The sequence below is a fragment of the Schistocerca nitens genome, chromosome 5 (genome assembly GCF_023898315.1).
Source record: "Schistocerca nitens isolate TAMUIC-IGC-003100 chromosome 5, iqSchNite1.1, whole genome shotgun sequence".
NCBI lineage: Eukaryota > Metazoa > Arthropoda > Insecta > Orthoptera > Acrididae > Schistocerca > Schistocerca nitens.
The window spans coordinates 612,719,703-612,740,603 of record NC_064618.1 but is presented as its reverse complement, the minus strand read 5'-3'; the positions used below and the strand labels follow the sequence as shown (position 1 = coordinate 612,740,603).

Here is a 20,901-nt window from a genome sequence, read left to right as displayed (position 1 = left end):
CTGACTAGATGAATGGACGATATAATAGAATATTTCTACATAAGAAGTTCAAATACTGTTGAATCGCCCAGACCAAGATTGGATATTACCTGCAAACACTACAGAGGGAAGGAAAGATGAAGAAGAATGGGAAGTTAGTGAAGAAGACGTGAAAATCGCAATCAAAGGAATCAGAAACAACAAAGCCCCAGGGGAGGACGGAATAACATCAGAACTAATCAAGGATGGAGGCGAGAGCTTACACTTAGAGATATATAAACTGATCCAGTTACCGGCCGGAGTGGCCGTGCAGTTCTAGGCGCTACAGTCTGGAACCGCGTGACCGCTACGGTCGCAGGTTCGAATCCTGCCTCGGGCATGGATGTGTGTGATGTCCTTAGGTTAGTTAGGTTTAATTAATTCTAAGTTCTAGGCGACTGATGACCTCAGAAGTTAAGTCGCATAGTGCTCAGAGCCATTTGAACTGATCCAGTTGATATGGGAAAAGGAGACACTGCCAGAAGAATGGAAATTGGCTATAATATGCCCAATATACAAGAAGGGAACGTATAAGGTGCTGTCCATCACTATCCTCAGAAAATTGCAACCATTCATAGAGAACAACAAAGGAGTACCAAGCTTTCGACCAAACCGATCGACAATAGATCACATTTTCACACTAAGACAATTGTTTGAAAAACATTGGGAATATGATAAAGGTATCTACAGCCTCTTCGTCGATTTTCAACGTGCATATGACAGCATCCACAGGAATAGCCTATACAATGCAATGCGGGACTTCAGAATCCCTGGGAAGGTAGTGAGAATTGTGTAAGGGTCAAAAGCAGCAGTACGTTTCCGAGGACCCACATCAGAAACATTCGAGATTGAGACAGGCTTCAGACAAGGGGATACTCTCTCATGTGTTCTGTTCAATGTCATCTTGGAGAAAGTAATAAAAGAGTGTAGGCAACAGGAGTGGGCTGGAGTAGAGATGGACGGTAACTTCAATTGTGTCGCATATGCAGATGTCATAGTTCTATTAAGTGAATCAAAGCACTAGTTGAAAGAAATGTACCAGAAAATGGACCATAATCCACAGAAGGTAGGGCTCAAAGTAAACCGAGACAAAACAGAGTTCATGCAAATAGGAAGAAGACAAGAGCAGGTAGAATTTCTTGAGATAGATGGCAAGACGTTCAAGAGAGTAGACCAGTTCAAATACTTGGGATTTTGGTTTACTACGGACAACAACATAAAAATGGACATCAAGGAAAGAATAGCAGTGGGAACGAAATGCATGTATTTCCTCAGAGAGACGCTTGGCTCTAAATCGATTTCGTTGAACACTAAGATGAAAATCTACAACACAGTGATATGCCCAGCCGTAATGTACGGTTCAGAAACATGCAGCATGATTAAGCGATAAAGGGAAAAACTATTAATATTTGAAAGAGTAACGAGGAAGATATGGGGACCAGTTTTAGATAACGGAGGATGGAGGAGGAGGAAAATCGAGGAAATATACCTTATGATGCAACAACCAACTGTCCTACAGAAGATAAAGAGCAAAAGAATACAATGGGTGGGCCATGTAGTCCGTATACCAGATGGAAGACAGGCGAAGTTGGCACTAGCGGGGAAACCAAACACCAAACGCCCCATTGGACGAACAAGGCAGCGCTGGATGGACGACCTGGTGAAGGACCTAGCAGCCCTGGAGGAACCGGGCACAAAACAGGAAGGAATGGAGACAGTTTGTGGAAGCAGCGCGTGGTCTGCAGAGCCTGTGATCGCTGAATATCGTCTATCTAAGAAGTTCAAATGGTTCAAATGGCTCTGAACACTATGGAACTTAACTTCAGAGGTCATCAGTCCCCTAGAACTTAGAACTACTTAAACCTAACTAACCTAAGGACATCACACACATCCATGCCCGAGGCAGGATTCGAACCTGCGACCGTAGCAGTGTCGCAGTTCCAGACTGAAGCGCCTAGAACCGCTCGGCCAGCGCATATGAAGTAATTTACAGGAATGTGTTACTATAGAAATGCAATGTAATTGGGGATATTCTCAGAAAATAAGCCGATGCCTGTGTAAATGTATGGATTTCCTCTTCTCTTTTACATTATTTCCACACAACTGTGAACAAAAAAACCCAAACCGTGCAAAGCTCGCCTAAGCCTGAGATGCTTGATGTACTACGTGGGAGATTTGGCTCCTGATTAAAATGTAAATAATTTCTTTAGTTTACGAAGAGAATAAATGGAACAACTGCCACAATAATAGAGGGAGACGTATACGAGAAAATCTGAATGAGATGGAAAATAGGAATATATTCAACACATATGGACAAAATGTGATGTTCTACTCTGAGATGAAGAGGTTGCCACAACAGAGGAATCACGAGTCGCATCAAATTAGTCAGAAGCTGATGACCTCCAACGGAAAAAAACCTTAGTCGTTCTGTTCTCACGTGCATATGCCGTCAACCACACGGTATTGTATTCCTGATATTTCTAACAGTGGCACTGCATCCTTGGGTAACCTCAGATACTATTGTGTTTTCATAGTGAGTGTGTAATCAAAGTGATATTCACATTTTCTAAGACTTTTCCTATACGGTCAGTAATATTTTTAGTACAGGGTCAAAAGACCTTTATTTTCAGACAAATATAGTAGCTATATGGGCTTGAGCGTTATTACTGTACTTGTTATTACTGTACTTATTACTGTACTTGTTGCTTAGAGCTCTTCGTGATGTGATAAAAGCACCAAGACTCACATAAAAATCTCGATGGAATTATTGAAATAATGATTCTTGGAAGCAACGTGTGGGCACGATTTTTGTTACTAGCGCTCTTATCAAAAACTTCCAGGACGGCAGTCGTCAAAATGTCTGAAATATAGCTACTGATTAAACAAAATACATGTACAAGTGCAACAATGCTGTCTACTTCCTCTCACCATCAATCACCCATTCACGCGCAACCACGCAATGTTAAAATTTACGACGGAGTGATATTTTAGAGTGTGGTATAAAATACAATATAACCGCTAGGCTGAAATAGTATCGTACACGAGGTACCGCGATCAGTCACTTTAAAACAATACAAAAACTGCTTTACAGTTTAGGTACAGTGTCAGATATACACATTTCAAGACCTGTACGACATACTAGAAGTAGTCCTGAAGTCTTAATACTCATCTTGAAAAAATGAAATTGCGTAATTAATTTTCGTATGTTTGCAATTACAGTCTGCGATCCTAAAGTACATTAACATTCCAGCATACACAGTACTTTCGCATGCCATTAAACGAGAGCAAACGAAAATGGTGAAGCGCTCTTCCAATTGGATGTGCAAATCTGTTTAGGAGCGTTAGTGATATGTCACAGTACTGCAGTGCGGATTTTGCAGCGTGTAGTAGGACTACAAACGTGTACTTGGGAACAAACAAAAATTAATTACCTAACTTCATTTTTTGAGATGATAATTAAAACGTTACGACTACTTCTCGTAGGTCTAAGAAAGGAACGCAGGTAATCGATTGACAACCAGCTTTTTTTTTTTTTCGGCTGACAAAGGATGTGAGTCGAAACACCCAATCTTAACTACGAAGGCGGGGGAGGTAGTCCATTACCATTAAATTACATCGAGAAAGAGGCAAAGAAATAAACACATGTCAGCTGGTGAACTTACCCATTTTGCCAGGAACGATATCGAACTGCGAAGGTGCGTCGTGCACGAAAACGGGCCTGGGAGACAGCTCCTGTAACACCAACAACAGGCACCGTCAGTCAGTCACTACGCTGAGCCGCTTGCAGCTGCTATAAGTGTTAACTTTGTCTTTTTTGCGTGATATAGATCTTTAAGGACATATCGAGAGCGAAGTAAGTACAAATGAACACTGGCTCTGTTTTCCAGAGAACAGGAACGATGTCACCAGTACAGAGTTGGAGGATAAAGCGTCCGGTCGTTTCTCTAGCGTTATTCGACAGAAACCTGAACCAAGTCTGTCCGAACGGAATGCTAAATCGTTTGTTCCCACACAGATAGTGAATCACAGCTGTGCATCAATCGGGACGTGAACCGCATGTCGGTTAAAATCCTTATATTGGGACTACGGTACGTTGTTCATATAACTCACATCTTCTTCCCCGTCATCTTCTCACTGCGCACGTTATAGATAACAGGAGGAGCCACCAGAGGCGTAATAATAAACACTTGTGCGATATCAGAAAACAAATAGTAAAGATACATTGGAATAGCCGCCATTACGTTATTTTACACTGTGGCTGTAAGCAGCGTTAACAGACTTTTTTGAAAGAAATCATCACAGTATGAAAGATCCTGACAGGTTAAAAGGGAGTGCCAAACGGAAACTCAAAGCCATCTACCGACCGACTTACGATTCGCCCTAATAGCTTTACTTCCGCTAGCAGCTCATCTCTACCCCTAAAGCTCCGATGCACAGTGAAAATTCGTTCTGTAAACCGTCCCCCAGCCTGTACCAAAGCCATGTCCCCACAATATCCTTTCTTCCAGGAGTCCTGGTCCCACAAGGTATGCAGGTGAACTGCAATGTTTGGAAGGTAGCAGATGAGATATTGGCGGAAATAAGGTTGTCAGAGCGTGTCGTACTTTATACTTGGAGAGCTTGTTGGGTAGAGCGCTTGTCCACAAAGATAAAGGCTCCAGAAACGAGTACCGGTTCGGCACATACTTTTAATCTACCAGGAAGTTTCAAATCAGCAAACACATCGCCGCAGAGAGAAAAATCCATTCTGTCTACACAGCATGGTCGTCGGAGATACATATAAGTGATCCATCTCCATGAGGTTGTTCGTGGGAAATGCTGTTGTCTGTAGAGAATTCGCAGCGCTTGAAAATACACACCTCAACAGAAGTTTGGAATATCATAGAGTTTACTGCAATGATACCCAATGAGGTTTTTACAATACCTTATTAACAAAATAAACAAACTTAGTTCTGAAAACAAGACCGATTTTCGTTAGTCACAAAAAAATCACTAGGAAATAAAGCAGGCTCTCTCCTTAAGTGAAAACAAAAACAATGAAAATCTTCATCTCGTTATGATGATTATTAGTCTTTAGTAGTGAGTATGTGTTCCCAGCTCACGAATGAGTTCTTCCACTCTACGAGGCATCCTCTGGATGGGACTATTAATTTTTTCTTGGGGTATGAGGTCCCAATCCTCAGTGGCTGCTTCAGTGAGGTACTGAAGATTTTCAAGTGCATTCGGACGCTACTCAGTGGCCACCTTCAACAGGTCCGTTGCATGCTCAGTTGCATTCGTGTCTGGGGATTATGCTGACCAGTGCATTCGGTTGATGTTGCATCTTTGAAGATACCGAGACATTTCCAGAGTACAGTGCTGTCTTGCATTGTCATCGACTAGAATGAAGTTGTGACCGGCTTCACGTCTCTAAGTCCTCACAATCGTTTGTAGGATCTCTTGGAGATATCGGGGAGCAGTCAAATTGCCGTAGATGGGAATTAGAAGATTCTATCGTCCCATCATTATTGCGCCCAGAACATTACACTTTCATCTACAAACGGAGGGCATCCTGAACGTATCAGCGTTTAGCGCATTTCCAAACCCTAACACGTCGAGTGTACGGTCGCAAACCTAGCCTAGTCTCGTCAGCAAACATGACATTACTCCATTCTGCAGTGCTCCAGTGTTGATGTGGAAGAGCCCAGGTCCTTCGATTGCGTTGTTTCCGTTGGTTCAGTGCAAAACTTCTCACTGGTCTTCTGGATCGATGAGATTACTGGTCCGTCACCACATGCCTTAAGGTATGTAGCTTTAGAATCAGAAAAGTGATTAGCGTTCCGACTCCACGACGTGCTGAGGCTGAAATCATTAGAGACGGAGCGCTAACTTCAATGCATGTACCGTGGTGGAAGTGACTTTACCTGTTTCGGAAACAATTCCCATATTCGCGTATGTCCGGTAAAGACAAAACTGAGTGATTAGCAAGCTGAAGAACGGGGAGGTATGGTAAGTAGTGTCGTAGAAGCTTAAATCACCATACGGCTTTTTCAACGACAGCATAACATGACAAATTTATTCTCTGAACCTTCATCTAAGTGATATGGTGGTCCATCCACAATGCCATCAATGTGGATTAATGTTAAATTCTACCAGAATGAATGAAAATTATTACATAATCTAAATCTTGATTTGGCCCAGCAACATGCAAACTACATTCAACTGTCCCCGTTGTAATGGTCATTCAGTTCATGTAAGAATATTCATGAGGTAATGAGCTAAACTGGCGAAATAAGCGATGAAGCCATTCGTCAGTCGGTCGAGAATAGAGATTGGAATTAATCGAGGATCCTTGTGAAGTTACCAGTTAGCTCTTGTTTGTACCGATTCTGAAGACTAGTGGAACTCTATGAGTAAGAAATTCCGGTTGTAGATTTGAGCGAAGAATTTCTGAATTAATGATGAATTATAAAAAACAAACTGGTAGATGTGGTACATCAGGAATCCCTGAAGGATTTCGAAAGTATAAAATAATAAAACACTGCACCACTTAGGGCTTCTCGTGGATAACACGACGATTTTCAGGAATTTCTTACTGTTTCCGTGCAACTGTTTACATTGGATTTAAGCGTAACGGAAACACCCCTCACGATTTACAACTCAGGGTTACTCCGACCAGGCAGCGCCGCCTACAAGACAATAAGAGGAGCGATCTACGATGGTCAGACACGTGATCTGCATGTGGCTGTCCACTTAGCGCCATTCCGAGCAGACGAATGCTGGTGATTTCGCTGCTTCTTCATTCAAGCAGCTCCTCACCTGACCTCACGAGGCTGAGAAGATCCCGTTCCAGACCTCATTATCTCAGGAACAATCCAAGGAGTTATCGAGAGTCGAAACCGGGACCTTCCACGCTTTCTTCTCTTTCTTCTTTCTTTCGATCTGTTTCTTCACCGTTTATCGCCAGTGGTTCTGTGCAAACGTCGCATGATGTCTTTCAAATTCCATCCACGAGAACTTCATTCAGCCTTTTTTTTTTTCAATTACAAAAACTGGTCAGTCCACTGACCGAACACGCTGATCTACAGTGCCAGCAGCCATTCGGCTACGAAGGCTGTTAATGTGATATTTTAGGTGATACAATACCAATGTAAATAGTTGCACTGGAAAATAGGAATAAGTTCCAGAAAAGCACCAGGCAATGCATGAAAAAAGTTGACTGGTGCAGTGTTTTGGTATTTAAAACATTGATGTCATAGCTGCAAGCTTTCTAAAAAACTATGATTTAACGTCCCGTCGACGGCTGTCTATTAGAGGTACATCATGAACTTGAAATAAGTTTGGAAGAGAAAGGAAGTTAGCCAGCCGTATCCTCATCAAAGAGACTACTCCAGCGTTTGTATTAAGACATGCAAGGAAACCAATGAAGATCTAAATTTCGATTGGGATTTAAGAAGCAATTCGTGGACCTAATAGGAGTTAACAGGGGCAGAAAGCATTATTTTTTATCACTATGCTGTGGTTTTGAGAAATAGCGAAGAGGGATCGATGTACGGGCCACGTTCGATGGTCCAGAATCAATGGGATCGGTAATCAGCAATCGCTGGACCAGTTCTGAGCAAAGTGGCAGCCGAGACACCAGTCCAGAAAAGGGGTCGAAGACGAGGAAGGAACCAAAAATGTTGTAAATATTTGATACCCCTCTACAGGAGTGTGGACGAAGGGCGTCAGGAGTGGTACGGCTTTTAGTCTTAAAGTTATCTGCTAAATATGAACGTTCACGTATTGTGAAATTGTTCATTTCTTATGCCCAAAGTGTATCTATATACTAGGGGCGTTTGAAAAGTCCGTGCAAAGTCCGAGAGATGGCACCACCGGCGCGTATCGAGGTCATGTTTATTTAGTAACATCTTTGGAAAGAAAGCACACCAAGTTTCAGCCATATTGATCTATTTCTTTGTGTTTGGCATTCGTGTGAATCACGGAAGTCTAGTGATTGTCAAAAAATGGACGATAAAGAATTTCGTGTGGTGATTAAACATTACTTGATGAAAGCAAAAACGCCTCAGGAAACTAAAGAGAAGCTTGGTAAACATTACGGTGACTCTGCATATTCGATTAGAACAGTTTATAAGTGGTTTCAAAATTTTTGGAGTATCCATATGGGCACAAGTGATGCTGAACGTTCTGGACGCCCTTTTGAGGTTATGGCTCCAGAAATCATTGATAAAATCCATGATATGGTGATGGATGACAGAAGAGTTAAGGTGCGTGAGGTTGCTAGGGCTGTGGGCGTCTCGAATGAACGGGTGCATAATACTACATTTGGACATGAGAAACCTATTAGCAAGATGGGTTCCGCGATTGCTCACGCTTGACCAAAAACGGAATCGTGTGAAGTGTTGCAAGGATGGTTTGCAGCTGTTCGGGAAGAATCCGCAGGACTTAAAGCGTCGTTTCGTCACTCTGGATGAAATATGGATACATTACTATACTCCTAAGACCAAAGAACAATATAAACAATGGGTTACCGATGGAGAATCGGCACCAAAACAGGCGAAGACCATTCCTTCGGCCGGAAAGGTTATGGCCATTGTCTTTTGGGATTCGTGGATAATCCTCATCGGCTATCTGGAAAAGGGTAAAACTATTACAGGTGAATATTATTCATCGTTATTGGACCGTTTGAAAACCGAGCTGCAAAAAAAAACGCCTGCGATTGGACCGCAAAAAAGTCCTATTCCATCACGACAATGCACCAGCACACGGCTCAGCAGCTGTGGTTGCAAAATTAATAGAAATAGAATTCCAACTCGTTTCACATCCCCCCTATTCTCCATACTTGTCTCCCTCGGACTACTATTTGTTCCCCAATTTGAAGAAATGGCTGGCGGGACAAAGATTTTATTCAAACAAGGAGGTGATTGCAGCAACTAATAGCTATTTTGCAGACTGGGAGAATTCCTGTTATTCGGAAGGGGTCAACAAATTAGAACAGCGTTGGGCGAAGTGTATAAGTCTAAAAGGAAACTATGTCGAAAAATAAAAAAGGTTTACCCCAGACATGTAAGAAGTTTTTATTTTTGCACGGACTTTTCAAATGCCCCTCGTAGTATTCAGCTACGTGTGTATTAACAGTGTAGATAAAGGACGGTTCTATATAAATATTGTAGATACAGGTCTGTTGGCTGCCTCATAACACGTAAACAATTACAGGTGGTTATAAGTGTAATGCTCTCATAATTTAATATTGTTGCAGTAGTTGTTGTTGTCTTCTCTCCGAAAACTGGTCTGATTCAGCTTTTCATGCTACTCAAACCTGTCCGAGCATTTTCATTTCCGAATAGCTACTACAACCTACATCTTTCTTGGTCTACTTACTGTATTCATCTGTTGGTCTCCCCCTACAATTTTTACCTCTCACACTTCGCTCCAGTAGTAAATTGTTGATCCTTTGATGTCTCAGAATATGTCCTATGAATCGACCCCTTCTTATAGTCAGGTTGTGCAATAAATTTCTTTTCTACCCACTTATAATCAGCACCTCCTCACTTGTTATGTGATCTACCCACCTAATCATCAACATTCTTCTGTATCACCACATTGGAAAAGCTTCTATTTTCTTGTTGTTGTTTTAACAGTTTATCGTCCACGTTTCCACTTCCATCCCATGAACCATGGACCTTGCCGTTGGTGGGGAGGCTTGCGTGCCTCAGCGATACAGATGGCCGTACCGTAGGTGCAACCACAACGGAGGGGTATCTGTTGAGAGGCCAGACAAACATGTGGTTCCTGAAGAGGGGCAGCAGCCTTTTCAGTAGTTGCAGGGGAAACAGTCTGGATGATTGACTGATCTGGCCTTGTAACATTAACCAAAACGGCCTTGCTATGCTGGTACTGCGAACGGCTGAAAGCAAGGGGAAACTACAGCCGTAATTTATCCCGAGGACATGCAGCTTTACTGTATGATTAAATGATGATGGCGTCCTCTTGGGTAAAATATTCCGGAGGTAAAATAGTCCCACATTCGGATCTCCGTGCGGGGACTACTCAAGTGGACGTCGTTATCAGGAGAAAGAAAACTGGCATTCTACGGATCGGAGCGTGGAATGTCATATCCCTTAATCGGGCAGGTAGGTTAGTAAATTTAAAAAGGGAAATGGATAGGTTAAAGTTAGATATAGTGGGAATTAGTGAAGTTCGGTGGCAGGAGGAACAAGACTTTTGGTCAGGTGATTACAGGGTTATAAATACAAAATCAAAATGGTTCAAATGGCTCTGAGCGCTATGGGACTTAACATCTGTGGTCATCAGTCCCCTAGAACTTAGAACTACTTAAACTTAACTAACCTAAGGACATCACATTCATCCATGCCCGAGGCAGGATTCGAACCTGTGACCGTAGCGGTCACGCGGTTCCAGACTGAAGCGCCTAGAAACGCACGGCCACACCGGCCGGCAATACAAAATCAAATAGGGGTAATGCAGGAGTAGGTTTAATAATGAATAAACAAATAGGAGTGCGGGTTAGCTACTACAAACAGCATAGTGAACGCATTATTGTGGCCAAGATAGACACAAAGCCCATGCCTACTACAGTAGTACAAGTTTATATGCCAACTAGCTCTGCAGATGATGAAGAAATTGATGAAATGTATGACGAGATAAAAGAAATTATTCAGGTAGTGAAGGGAGACGAAAATTTAATAGTCATGGGTGACTGGAATTCGTCAGTAGGAAAAGGGAGAGAAGGAAACAGTAGGTGAATATGGATTGAGGGGAAGAAATGAAAGAGGAAGCCGCCTTGTAGAATTTTGCACAGAGCATAACTTAATCATAGCTAACACTTGGTTTAAGAATCATGATAGAAGGTTGTATACATGGAAGAACCCTGGAGATACTAAAAGGTATCAGATAGATTATATAATGGTAAGACAGAGATTTAGGAACCAGGTTTTAAATTGTAAGACATTTCCAGGGGCAGATGTGGATTCTGACCACAATCTATTGGTTATGAACTGCAGATTGAAACTGAAGAAACTGCAAAAAGGTGGGAATTTAAGAAGATGGGACCTGGATAAACTGAAAGAACCAGAGGTTGTAGAGAGTTTCAGGGAGAGCATAAGGGAACAATTGACAGGAATGGGGGAAAGAAGTACAGTAGAAGAAGAATGGGTAGCTCTGAGGGATGAAGTAGTGAAGGCAGCAGAGGATCAAGTAGGTTAAAAGACGAGGGCTAATAGAAATCCTTGGGTAACAAGAAATATTGAATTTAATTGATGAAAGGAGAAAATATAAAAATGCAGTAAATGAAGCAGGCAAAAAGGAATACAAACGTCTCAAAAATGAGATCGACAGGAAGTGCAAAATGGCTAAGCAGGCATGGCTAGAGGACAAATGTAAGGATGTAGAGGCTTGTCCCACTAGGGGTAAGACAGATACTGCCTACAGGAAAATTAAAGAGACCTTTGGAGAGAAGAGAACCACTTGTATGAATATCAAGAGGTCAGATGGCAACCCAGTTCTAAGCAAAGAAAGGAAGGCAGAAAGGTGGAAGGAGTATATAGAGGGTTTAAACAAGGGCGATGTACTTGAGGACAATATTATGGAAATGGAAGAGGATGTAAATGAAGATGAAATGGGAGATAAGATACTGCGTGAAGAGTTTGACAGAGCACTGAAAGACCTGAGTCGAAACAAGGCCCCGGGAATAGACAACATTCCATTAGAACTAGTGATGGCCTTGGGAGAGCCAGTCGTGACAAAACTCTACCATCTGGTGAGCAAGATGTATGAGACAGGCGAAATACCCACAGACTTCAAGAAGAATATAATAATTCCAATCCCAAAGAAAGCAGGTGTTGACAGATGTGAAAATTACCGAACTATCAGTTTAATAAGTCACAGCTGCAAAATACTAACGCGAATTCTTTATAGACGAATGGAAAAACTGGTAGATGCGGACCTCGGGGAAGATCAGTTTGGATTCCGTAGAAATGTTGGGACACGTGAGGCAATACTAACCTTCCGACGTATCTTAGAAGAAAGATTAAGAAAAGGCAAACCTACGTTTCTAGCATTTGTAGACGTAGAGAAAGCTTTTGACAACGTTAACTGGAATACTGTCTTTCAAATTCTGATGGTGGCAGGGGTAAAATACAGGGAGCGAAAGGCTATTTACTATTTGTACAGAAACCAGATGGCAGTTATAAGAGTCGAGGGGCATGAAAGGGAAGCAGTGGTTGGGAAAGGAGTGAGACAGGGTTGTAGCCTCTCCCAGATGTTATTCAATCTGTATATTGAGCAAGCAGTAAAGGAAACAAAAGAAAAATTCGGAGTAGGTATTAAAATTCATGGAGAAGAAGTAAAAACTTTGAGGTTCGCTGATGACATTGTAATTCTGTCAGAGACAGCAAAGGACTTGGAAGAGCAGTTGAACGGAATGGACAGTGTCTTGAAAGGAGGATATAAGATGAACATCAACAAAAGCAATACGAGGATAATGGAATGTAGTCGAATTAAGTCGGGTGATGCTGAGGGGATTAGATTAGGAAATGAGACACTTAAAGTAGTAAAGGAGTTTTGCTATTTGGGGAGCAAAATAACTGGTGATGGTCGAAGTAGAGAGGATATAAAATGTAGACTGGCAATGGCAAGGAAATCGTTTCTGAAGAAGAGAAATTTGTTAACATCGAGTATAGATTTAAGTGTCAGGAAGTCGTTTCTGAAAGTATTTGTATGGAGTGTAGCCATGTATGGATGTGAAACATGGACGATAACCAGTTTGGACAAGAAGAGAATAGAAGCTTTCGAAATGTGGTGCTACAGAAGAATGCTGAAGATAAGGTGGGTAGATCACGTAACTAATGAGGAGGTATTGAATAGGATTGGGGAGAAGAGAAGTTTGTGGCACAACTTGACTAGAAGAAGGGATCGGTTGGTAGAACATGTTTTGAGGCATCAAGGGATCACAAATTTAGCATTGGAGGGCAGCGTGGAAGGTAAAAATCGTAGAGGGAGACCAAGAGATGAATACACTAAGCAGATTCAGAAGGATGTAGGTAGCAGTAGGTACTGGGAGATGAAGAAGCTTGCACAGGATAGAGTAGCATGGAGAGCTGCATCAAACCAGTCTCAGGACTGAAGACCACAACAACAACAACATATGGCTAGACTCAGAAAAGAATTCGGTACACTTAAATCTATAATCCATGTCAACAAATTTCTCTTCGTCAGAAACGCTGTTCTTACCATTGAGAGTCTACTTTTTATATCCTCCCTACTTCGGCCATCATAAGTTATTTTGCTGCCCAAATAACAGAACTCATCTGCTACTTTAAGCGTCTCGTTTCCTAATCTAATTTTCTTAGAATCACCTGATAATTTTATAGAAGGTATTAAATATTGCATGACAGTCGCTTGTTTCTGGATTCAGTCAAAAACCGGCAGAATATTCCATTACCTACTGTCGCAGTCCCCGTATGCGCACTTCACTGTTCCGTGTAGAATGCACTTCATTCCCCCTCCCCATTTATCATGATCACAGTAGGCTACATGACAAATAAAGTGAAATAGTACTGGAAGTCTGCCGTACTGAAACTCCTAATTTTCGTCTAGGTATTGACGTAGGACACTGAACTCGCATCGCTGGTCATAATTCTCTTGAGAAGGACTTCAATATGTGGAAAGTTAAAGCTAAGGGAGGAACAGTCTATTGTGTTTTGTGGTTGTCAGAATAAAATTCTGGTAAGTAATGAGAACAGTTTATTGTAACCTTATTTTTCTTAGTTGACTGTCTACGTAACACATAATTTTTAACTATTGTTACGAAAGTTGAAAGATTTTGAAAATCCTAGCCTGACGGATTCTTTCATTCGTTTTCTTCACAACTCGATCTCTTCGATCATCATCGTTGCACTTTTTTCTTTTCATAAGAGACACGCTTCGATACTAAAGCAAAACTTCATGACATGCTGCTCATTCATAGACAAAAGTTCTTTAGTCTAATCTGCTGCGCGGGATTTTTATCAGAAAGAGAATTTCGTTACAATATGCCCTTCATATGTTGCACGCTTTTGTCAAAATTCTTGGTCGTGTAAGACAAGATGATTTATCCCTTTTCGATGCTTACCGGATGCACTTGCCCCATATTTTTCGTGATTCACGAAATATATGGCTTTTTTATGGCTTTAATTGTGGCCTAAAACCAATAGGCTGTGATTTCCAGTTAACACCATATGGTTTCAGTACGGAATCCAGTAGAGGTACTGTAGTGAAATTGTCCTCGATAGTGCGAATCTACGCGAAATAGAACAGAATCTACCGTGAGCAGCATATGGCTGACACTTTACCTTACCCGAAAGGTAAGTGTGAGGTCCAGAGGACGGGAGGCTCCTTTATGCGCTCGAAACCCGATGATCAGAAACCGACACTGCCACCTGGATTCCTTCAGGAAGCCTTGCGTGGGCGAACGTGAGGCGAGGCTGTGGCGCTTTTTTGCCTCTACAGGCTGCAGTCTGGTGTCGTGTGATCCTGAACGAAGGGTAGCGTGTCACGTTCTCACTCAGTAGAAAAGCAATTTGGCTGCAAATTTTAATAAATAACCTGTGACTCTTCACCTGGTATTTCTGAGACATTATATTCTCAAAAAAGCCGCACATTTTCCAACGAAGAAGATATGAAGTGGTTTTCGTTAAAATTCTTTGTCGTGTAAGGAAAGATGATTTAGCTAAAATCTGTTACCTGCTTTCTGACAACGTTTGAAACAAAGAAATGCATTCTCTTTGGAAGCGTTCTGTCTTGTCTCTGTTCATCATAGGCATTAATCAATATATACAATAAAGTAGCTGAGATCCTGGCGATACCGAACATCTATTTATTACAATTCTGTTAGTCATCAAACTCTTCCCCCTCACTCTGTTGGAATCGAGGGCCTTTGTAGTATGGTCCCTTCAACCCCCACAAACCAACCAACCAACCTCACTCTGTCCATCTGCTTCTCCCCTCTCTCATTCCATCTAGTCTTCCCCCTCTGTTCATCTGGTCCTTCCCTCTCGGTCCCTCTGGTCTTCCTCTACATCCATCTCCCTCTCTATTTCGACTTAACCCCCTCTAACTCAGTCTCCTCCGTCTCTGTCCGTCTCCTTATGTCCCTCGCTTTGTCCATCTCCTCCACCCTTCCCTCTTTGTCAATCTTCCCCTAACCCTCTCTCTATCCATCTGCTTCCTCTTCAGTCCATCTCCTTCTCCCCTTCTCTTTCCACATTACTATCTCCACCCTAATAGGAGTTTTTTGATTTTTACCCACGCAGTATTTCTTTCCAGACTAAGTAATATGTGAACAAAGTTTGGTTGAAATCTATCCAGGGACTGGTTTGAAATTAAATGTAAGGTTTGTTGCAAGTCGCTAAGTCTCTCATTCCCATACACTGGATGAATAAAATCTGGGTATTCTCACGTTATGGGCTAGGCTCCTTTTTCAACCCCACCCCTCCCCCTTTCATATGTAATTGGTTCTTACCAACACAGCGATTCTTTTCAGACAGAAGTGATATGTGTACAAACTTCGGTTCATATCGGTCTAGTGGTCAAGGAGAACAGGTGTTACAGAGAAACAAACACACATCAAAAAAAGTTTTGCATTACCCCGGTTCCCAGAACTCCTGAAGATAGACGTTAACTGTGGATATTGTATCACAGACACAGTCCCTTTGACTATTCAGAGATGTCACTAAACCCGCCCACAGATGTAAACAACCATGCATGAGCTGCGCCTATTAGACGGAGGTAGTCCGATAGCCGATCAGTTGCAGTCACTTCACCAGGAAGGAAGTACACGGCTCGTGTTGTCTGTAGTTCAACCATGCCTAGACGGTCAATACCGCGGTTCGATTGCGTCCGCATTGCTACTTTGTGCCAGGAAGGGCTCTCAACTATGGAAGTGTCCATGCGTCTCGGAGTGAACCAAAGCGATGTTGTTAGGACATGGAGGAGATACAGAGAGAAACAGGAACTGTCGATGACATTGCTTGCTAAGGCCGTCCAAGGGCTACTACTGCAGTGGACGACCGCTATCTAGAGATTATGGCTCGGAGGAACCCTGACAGCAACGCGACCATGTTGAATAATGACTTTCGTGCAGCCACAGGACGTCGTGTTACGACTCAAACTGTGCGCAATAGGCTGCATGATGCGCAACTTCACTCCCGACGTCCATGGCGAGGTCCATCTTTGCAACCACGACACCATGCAGCGCGTACAGAGGCCCAACAACATGCCGAATGGACCGCTCAGGACTGGCATTACGTTCTCTTCACCGATGAGTGTCGCATATGCCTTCAACCAGACAATCGTTGCAGACGTGTTTGGAGGCAACCCGGTCAGGCTGAACGCGTAGACACACTGTCCAGAGAGTGCAGCAAGGTGCAGGTTCCCTGCTGTTTTGGGGCGGCATTATGTGGGGCCGACGTACGCCGCTGGTGGTCATGGAAGGCACCGTAACGGCTGTGCGATACGTGAATGCCATCCTCCGACCGACAGAACAACTACACTCCTGGAAATGGAAAAAAGAACACATTGACACCGGTGTGTCAGACCCACCATACTTGCTCCGGACACTGCGAGAGGGCTGTACAAGCAATGATCACACGCACGGCACAGCGGACACACCAGGAACCGCGGTGTTGGCCGTCGAATGGCGCTAGCTGCGCAGCATTTGTGCACCACCGCCGTCAGTGTCAGCCAGTTTGCCGTGGCATACGGAGCTCCATCGCAGTCTTTAACACTGGTAGCATGCCGCGACAGCGTGGACGTGAACCGTATGTGCAGTTGACGGACTTTGAGCGAGGGCGTATAGTGGGCATGCGGGAGGCCGGGTGGACGTACCGCCGAATTGCTCAACACGTGGGGCGTGAGGTCTCCACAGTACATCGATGTTGTCCCCAGTGGTCGGCGGAAGGTGCACGTGCCCGTCGACCTGGGACCGGACCGCAGCGACGCACGGATGCACGCCAAGACCGTAGGATCCTACGCAGTGCCGTAGGGGACCGCACCGCCACTTCCCAGCAAATTAGGGACACTGTTGCTCCTGGGGTATCGGCGAGGACCATTCGAAACCGTCTCCATGAAGCTGGGCTACGGTCCCGCACACCGTTAGGCCGTCTTCCGCTCACGCCCCAACATCGTGCAGCCCGCCTCCAGTGGTGTCGCGACAGGCGTGAATGGAGGGACGAATGGAGACGTGTCGTCTTCAGCGATGAGAGTCGCTTCTGCCCTGGTGCCAATGATGGTCGTATGCGTGTTTGGCGCCGTGCAGGTGAGCGCCACAATCAGGACTGCATACGACCGAGGCACACAGGGCCAACACCCGGCATCATGGTGTGGGGAGCGATCTCCTACACTGGCCGTACACCACTGGTGATCGTCGATGGGACACTGAATAGTGCACGGTACATCCAAACCGTCATCGAACCCATCGTTCTACCATTCCTAGACCGGCAAGGGAACTTGCTGTTCCAACAGGACAATGCACGTCCGCATGTATCCCGTGTCACCCAACGTGCTCTAGAAGGTGTAAGTCAACTACCCTGGCCAGCAAGATCTCCGGATCTGTCCCCCATTGAGCATGTTTGGGACTGGATGAAGCGTCGTCTCACGCGGTCTGCACGTCCAGCACGAACGCTGGTCCAACTGAGGCGCCAGGTGGAAATGGCATGGCAAGCCGTTCCACAGGACTACATCCAGCATCTCTACGATCGTCTCCATGGGAGAATAGCAGCCTGCATTGCTGCGAAAGGTGGATATACACTGTACTAGTGCCGACATTGTGCATGCTCCGTTGCCTGTGTCTATGTGCCTGTGGTTCTGTCAGTGTGATCATGTGATGTATCTGACCCCAGGAATGTGTCAATAAAGTTTCCCCTTCCTGGGACAATGAATTCACGGTGTTCTTATTTCAATTTCCAGGAGTGTATATCGGCAGCATATTGGCGAGGCATTCATCTTCATGGACGACAATTCGCGCCCCAATCGTGCACATCTTGTGAATGACTTCCTTCAGGCGCTTCAGTCTGGAACCGCGTGTCCGCTACGGTCGCAGGTTCGAATCCTGCCTCGGGCATGGATGTGTGTGATGTGCTTAGGTTAGTTAGGTTTAATTAGTTCTAAGTTCTAGGCGACTGATGACCTCAGAAGTTAAGTCGCATAGTGCTCAGAGCCATTTGAACCATTTGAACTTCCTTCAGGATAACGACATCGCTCGACTAGAGTGGCCAGCATGTTCTCCTGACATGAATCCTATGCAACATACCCACCAACCACTCTGAGGGATCTACGCCGAATGGCCGTTGAGGAGTGGGACAATCTGGACCAACAGTGCCTTGATGAACTTGCGCATAGTATGACACGACGAATACAGACATGCTACAATGCAAGAGGACATGCTACTGGGTATTAGAGGTAACGGTGTGTATAGCAGTCCGGACCACCACCTCTGAAGGTGCCGCTGTGTGGTGGTACAACATGCAATGTGTGGTTTTCATGAGCAATAAAAAGGGCCGAAATGATGTTTATGTTGATCTCTATTCCAATTTTCTGTACGGGTTCCGGAACTCTCAGAACCGAGGTGATGCAAAACTTTTTTTATGTGTGTATACACGTACGTACAGTTTTATAATATGTATGGATGAGAGTGTGGTTTGTGCTTGTGTGCCGCTATAGTTGCGCAACCTGCCCCCGCAGTCCCATGAGGGTTGTATGGTATGGTATAGCTTCATCCCCCATCCACGAAGAAACTTTCAGTTTGGAAATGCACGGGTTGTGTTCGAAGATATGAGTGTCAAATGTGGACATCCCGTCAATGGACTTATGTGAAGTCGTTCAGGCAGCTGAAAATCGTGTGGCGAAAGACCCGAGATTGGCCAGAATGTTCGTAAATGTTCTGGAATGTTCCAGACAGAATGTTACATTATGCTTCTGATGTGAGGATACGCTCCAGATCAAATGGCGATAGTGAGATGCATGCCTCAGTGTATACTTTTGAAAATCTGTTAGAGCAGATTTAGGAAAAGTGAAAATGATAAAATGGCTCTGAGCACTATGGGACTCAACTGCTGAGGTCATTAGTCCCCTAGAACTTAGAACTAGTTAAACCTAACTAACCTAAGGACATCACACACATCCATGCCCGAGGCAGGATTCGAACCTGCGACCGTAGCGGTCTCGCGGTTCCAGACTGCAGCGCCAGAACCGCGCGGCCACTTCGGCCGGCTGAAAATGATAGAATGTGAAATAAGGTTTAAGAATGTTCTACCTTTTAGTATCACTACAAATAATGCACAAGGGGAAACGTTAAGGTGCTGTGGTATTAATTTAAAAGAACCATGGTCTTTCACGGTTACTTACATTACTTTTGCCTAAAACCCGAAACCCAAAGAATTTGTATATCTGTTCACCAAATAAGATGACAAATGCAGACGATTTTATAAAGAAGTACGGTATTGTAACAGAATAAGTTAACTAAGTATGAAATAAATTAAAAGCAAAGAAGAGTTTCACAAAATTAAATAAAACTGTATTGAGAATATACTTATTTAGTTTAGCTTTATATTTTCTGTATTTAAAGGTTTATTTTTTTAATTCACGTGTGACAAGAATTGTCTGGCTTTGTCCGACTTTATGGAACAAGTTTACCGTACCTCCAAACCCATCCATCTGCCAGTCACGGATTATTGTTTCTTGTGCTATCCTTGGTTCCCATGTCGGACACTACAGTCGTAGTGCGGTGGCAGTTGTTGCGCTTGTGGAATGTGGGTGTTGGAAGTGGTGATCACCAATCAATTTGCATCAATGTATATTTGAAGGGAAAAAATTCGAGGTTTATCTGTAATGTTCTCGAGCCGTTACGAATATTCTTGATTGCTAACCAATGTTCTCGAATATTCTAAAATATTTTCGAATGTTCTAAATTACTCCAGAATATTTTTAGTTTTTCCAAAGTGTTCTTTAACGTTTTCGAATGTTGTTGGGTGTTTTAGAAAGTTTCTAGTAAGTGCCCGAGTTTCTTTAACGTTCTCGAAAGTGTGTGAGTGTTTTTGATTGCTTTCGAATGTTTTGGAATGTGCGCGGTTGTAAGTAGGCTGTTTAGGTTTTTATGTTGGTAACGTCACGTAGCGCTCTGTATGAAAATCACTGGCTGTGCTGTGTGCAGTCTGTGGCTGGTTGGCATTGTTGAAATATTCTCTAGTGTAGTGTTAGGCAGTTGGATGTGAACAGCGCGTAGCGTTGCGCAGTTGGAGGTGAGCCGCCAGCAGTGGGGGATGTGGGGAGAGAGAGGGCGGAGTTTTGAGAGTAAATTTGTATTATTGGATATCATGAACTGATACATATATATGATGACTTTTGAACATTATTAAGGTAAATAAATTGTTTGTTCTTTATCAAAATCTTTCATTTGCTAGCTATGCCCATCAGTAGTTAGTGCCTTCAGTAGTTTGAATCTTTTACTTAGCTGGCAGTAGTGGCGCTCGCTGTATTGCAGTACGAGTAACGAAGATTTTTGTGAGGTAAGTGATTCATGAAAGGTGTAGTTTGTTGTTAGTCAGGGTCATTCTTTTGTAGGGATTATTGAAAGTCAGACTGCGTTGCGCTAAAAATATTGTGTGTCAGTTTAGTGATGATGAGAATAAGTAAAGAGAGAAATGTCTGAGTACGTTCAGTTTTGCTCAGCTGTTTGAAAATCAAATAACGCAAGGGGTTTACCAGCACAGTAATTCACAATTTTTTCAAAGGGGACGTTTCACGGTATTGTACAAAGAAATGAATAAGTGAGTGACAGTGTGCTTTACTTCATATTACGGTATTGTAGAGTAGTTAAGTGGATTTAAGTGTACTTAAGAGTTTTTTTGA

At 43.4% G+C, this 20,901-nt stretch overlaps 1 protein-coding gene across 1 annotated transcript in view; it reads right to left on the bottom strand.

The window, feature by feature from the left end:
- The window catches only part of LOC126259735 (calpain-C), a 491,160-nt gene that overhangs the window by 320,588 nt on the left and 149,671 nt on the right, over positions 1-20,901 (bottom strand). Inside the window, exon 3 of the mRNA XM_049956718.1 lies at positions 3,681-3,750. Coding sequence (XP_049812675.1) covers positions 3,681-3,750 — 70 coding nt within the window. The remainder of the gene's footprint in view (positions 1-3,680; positions 3,751-20,901) is intronic.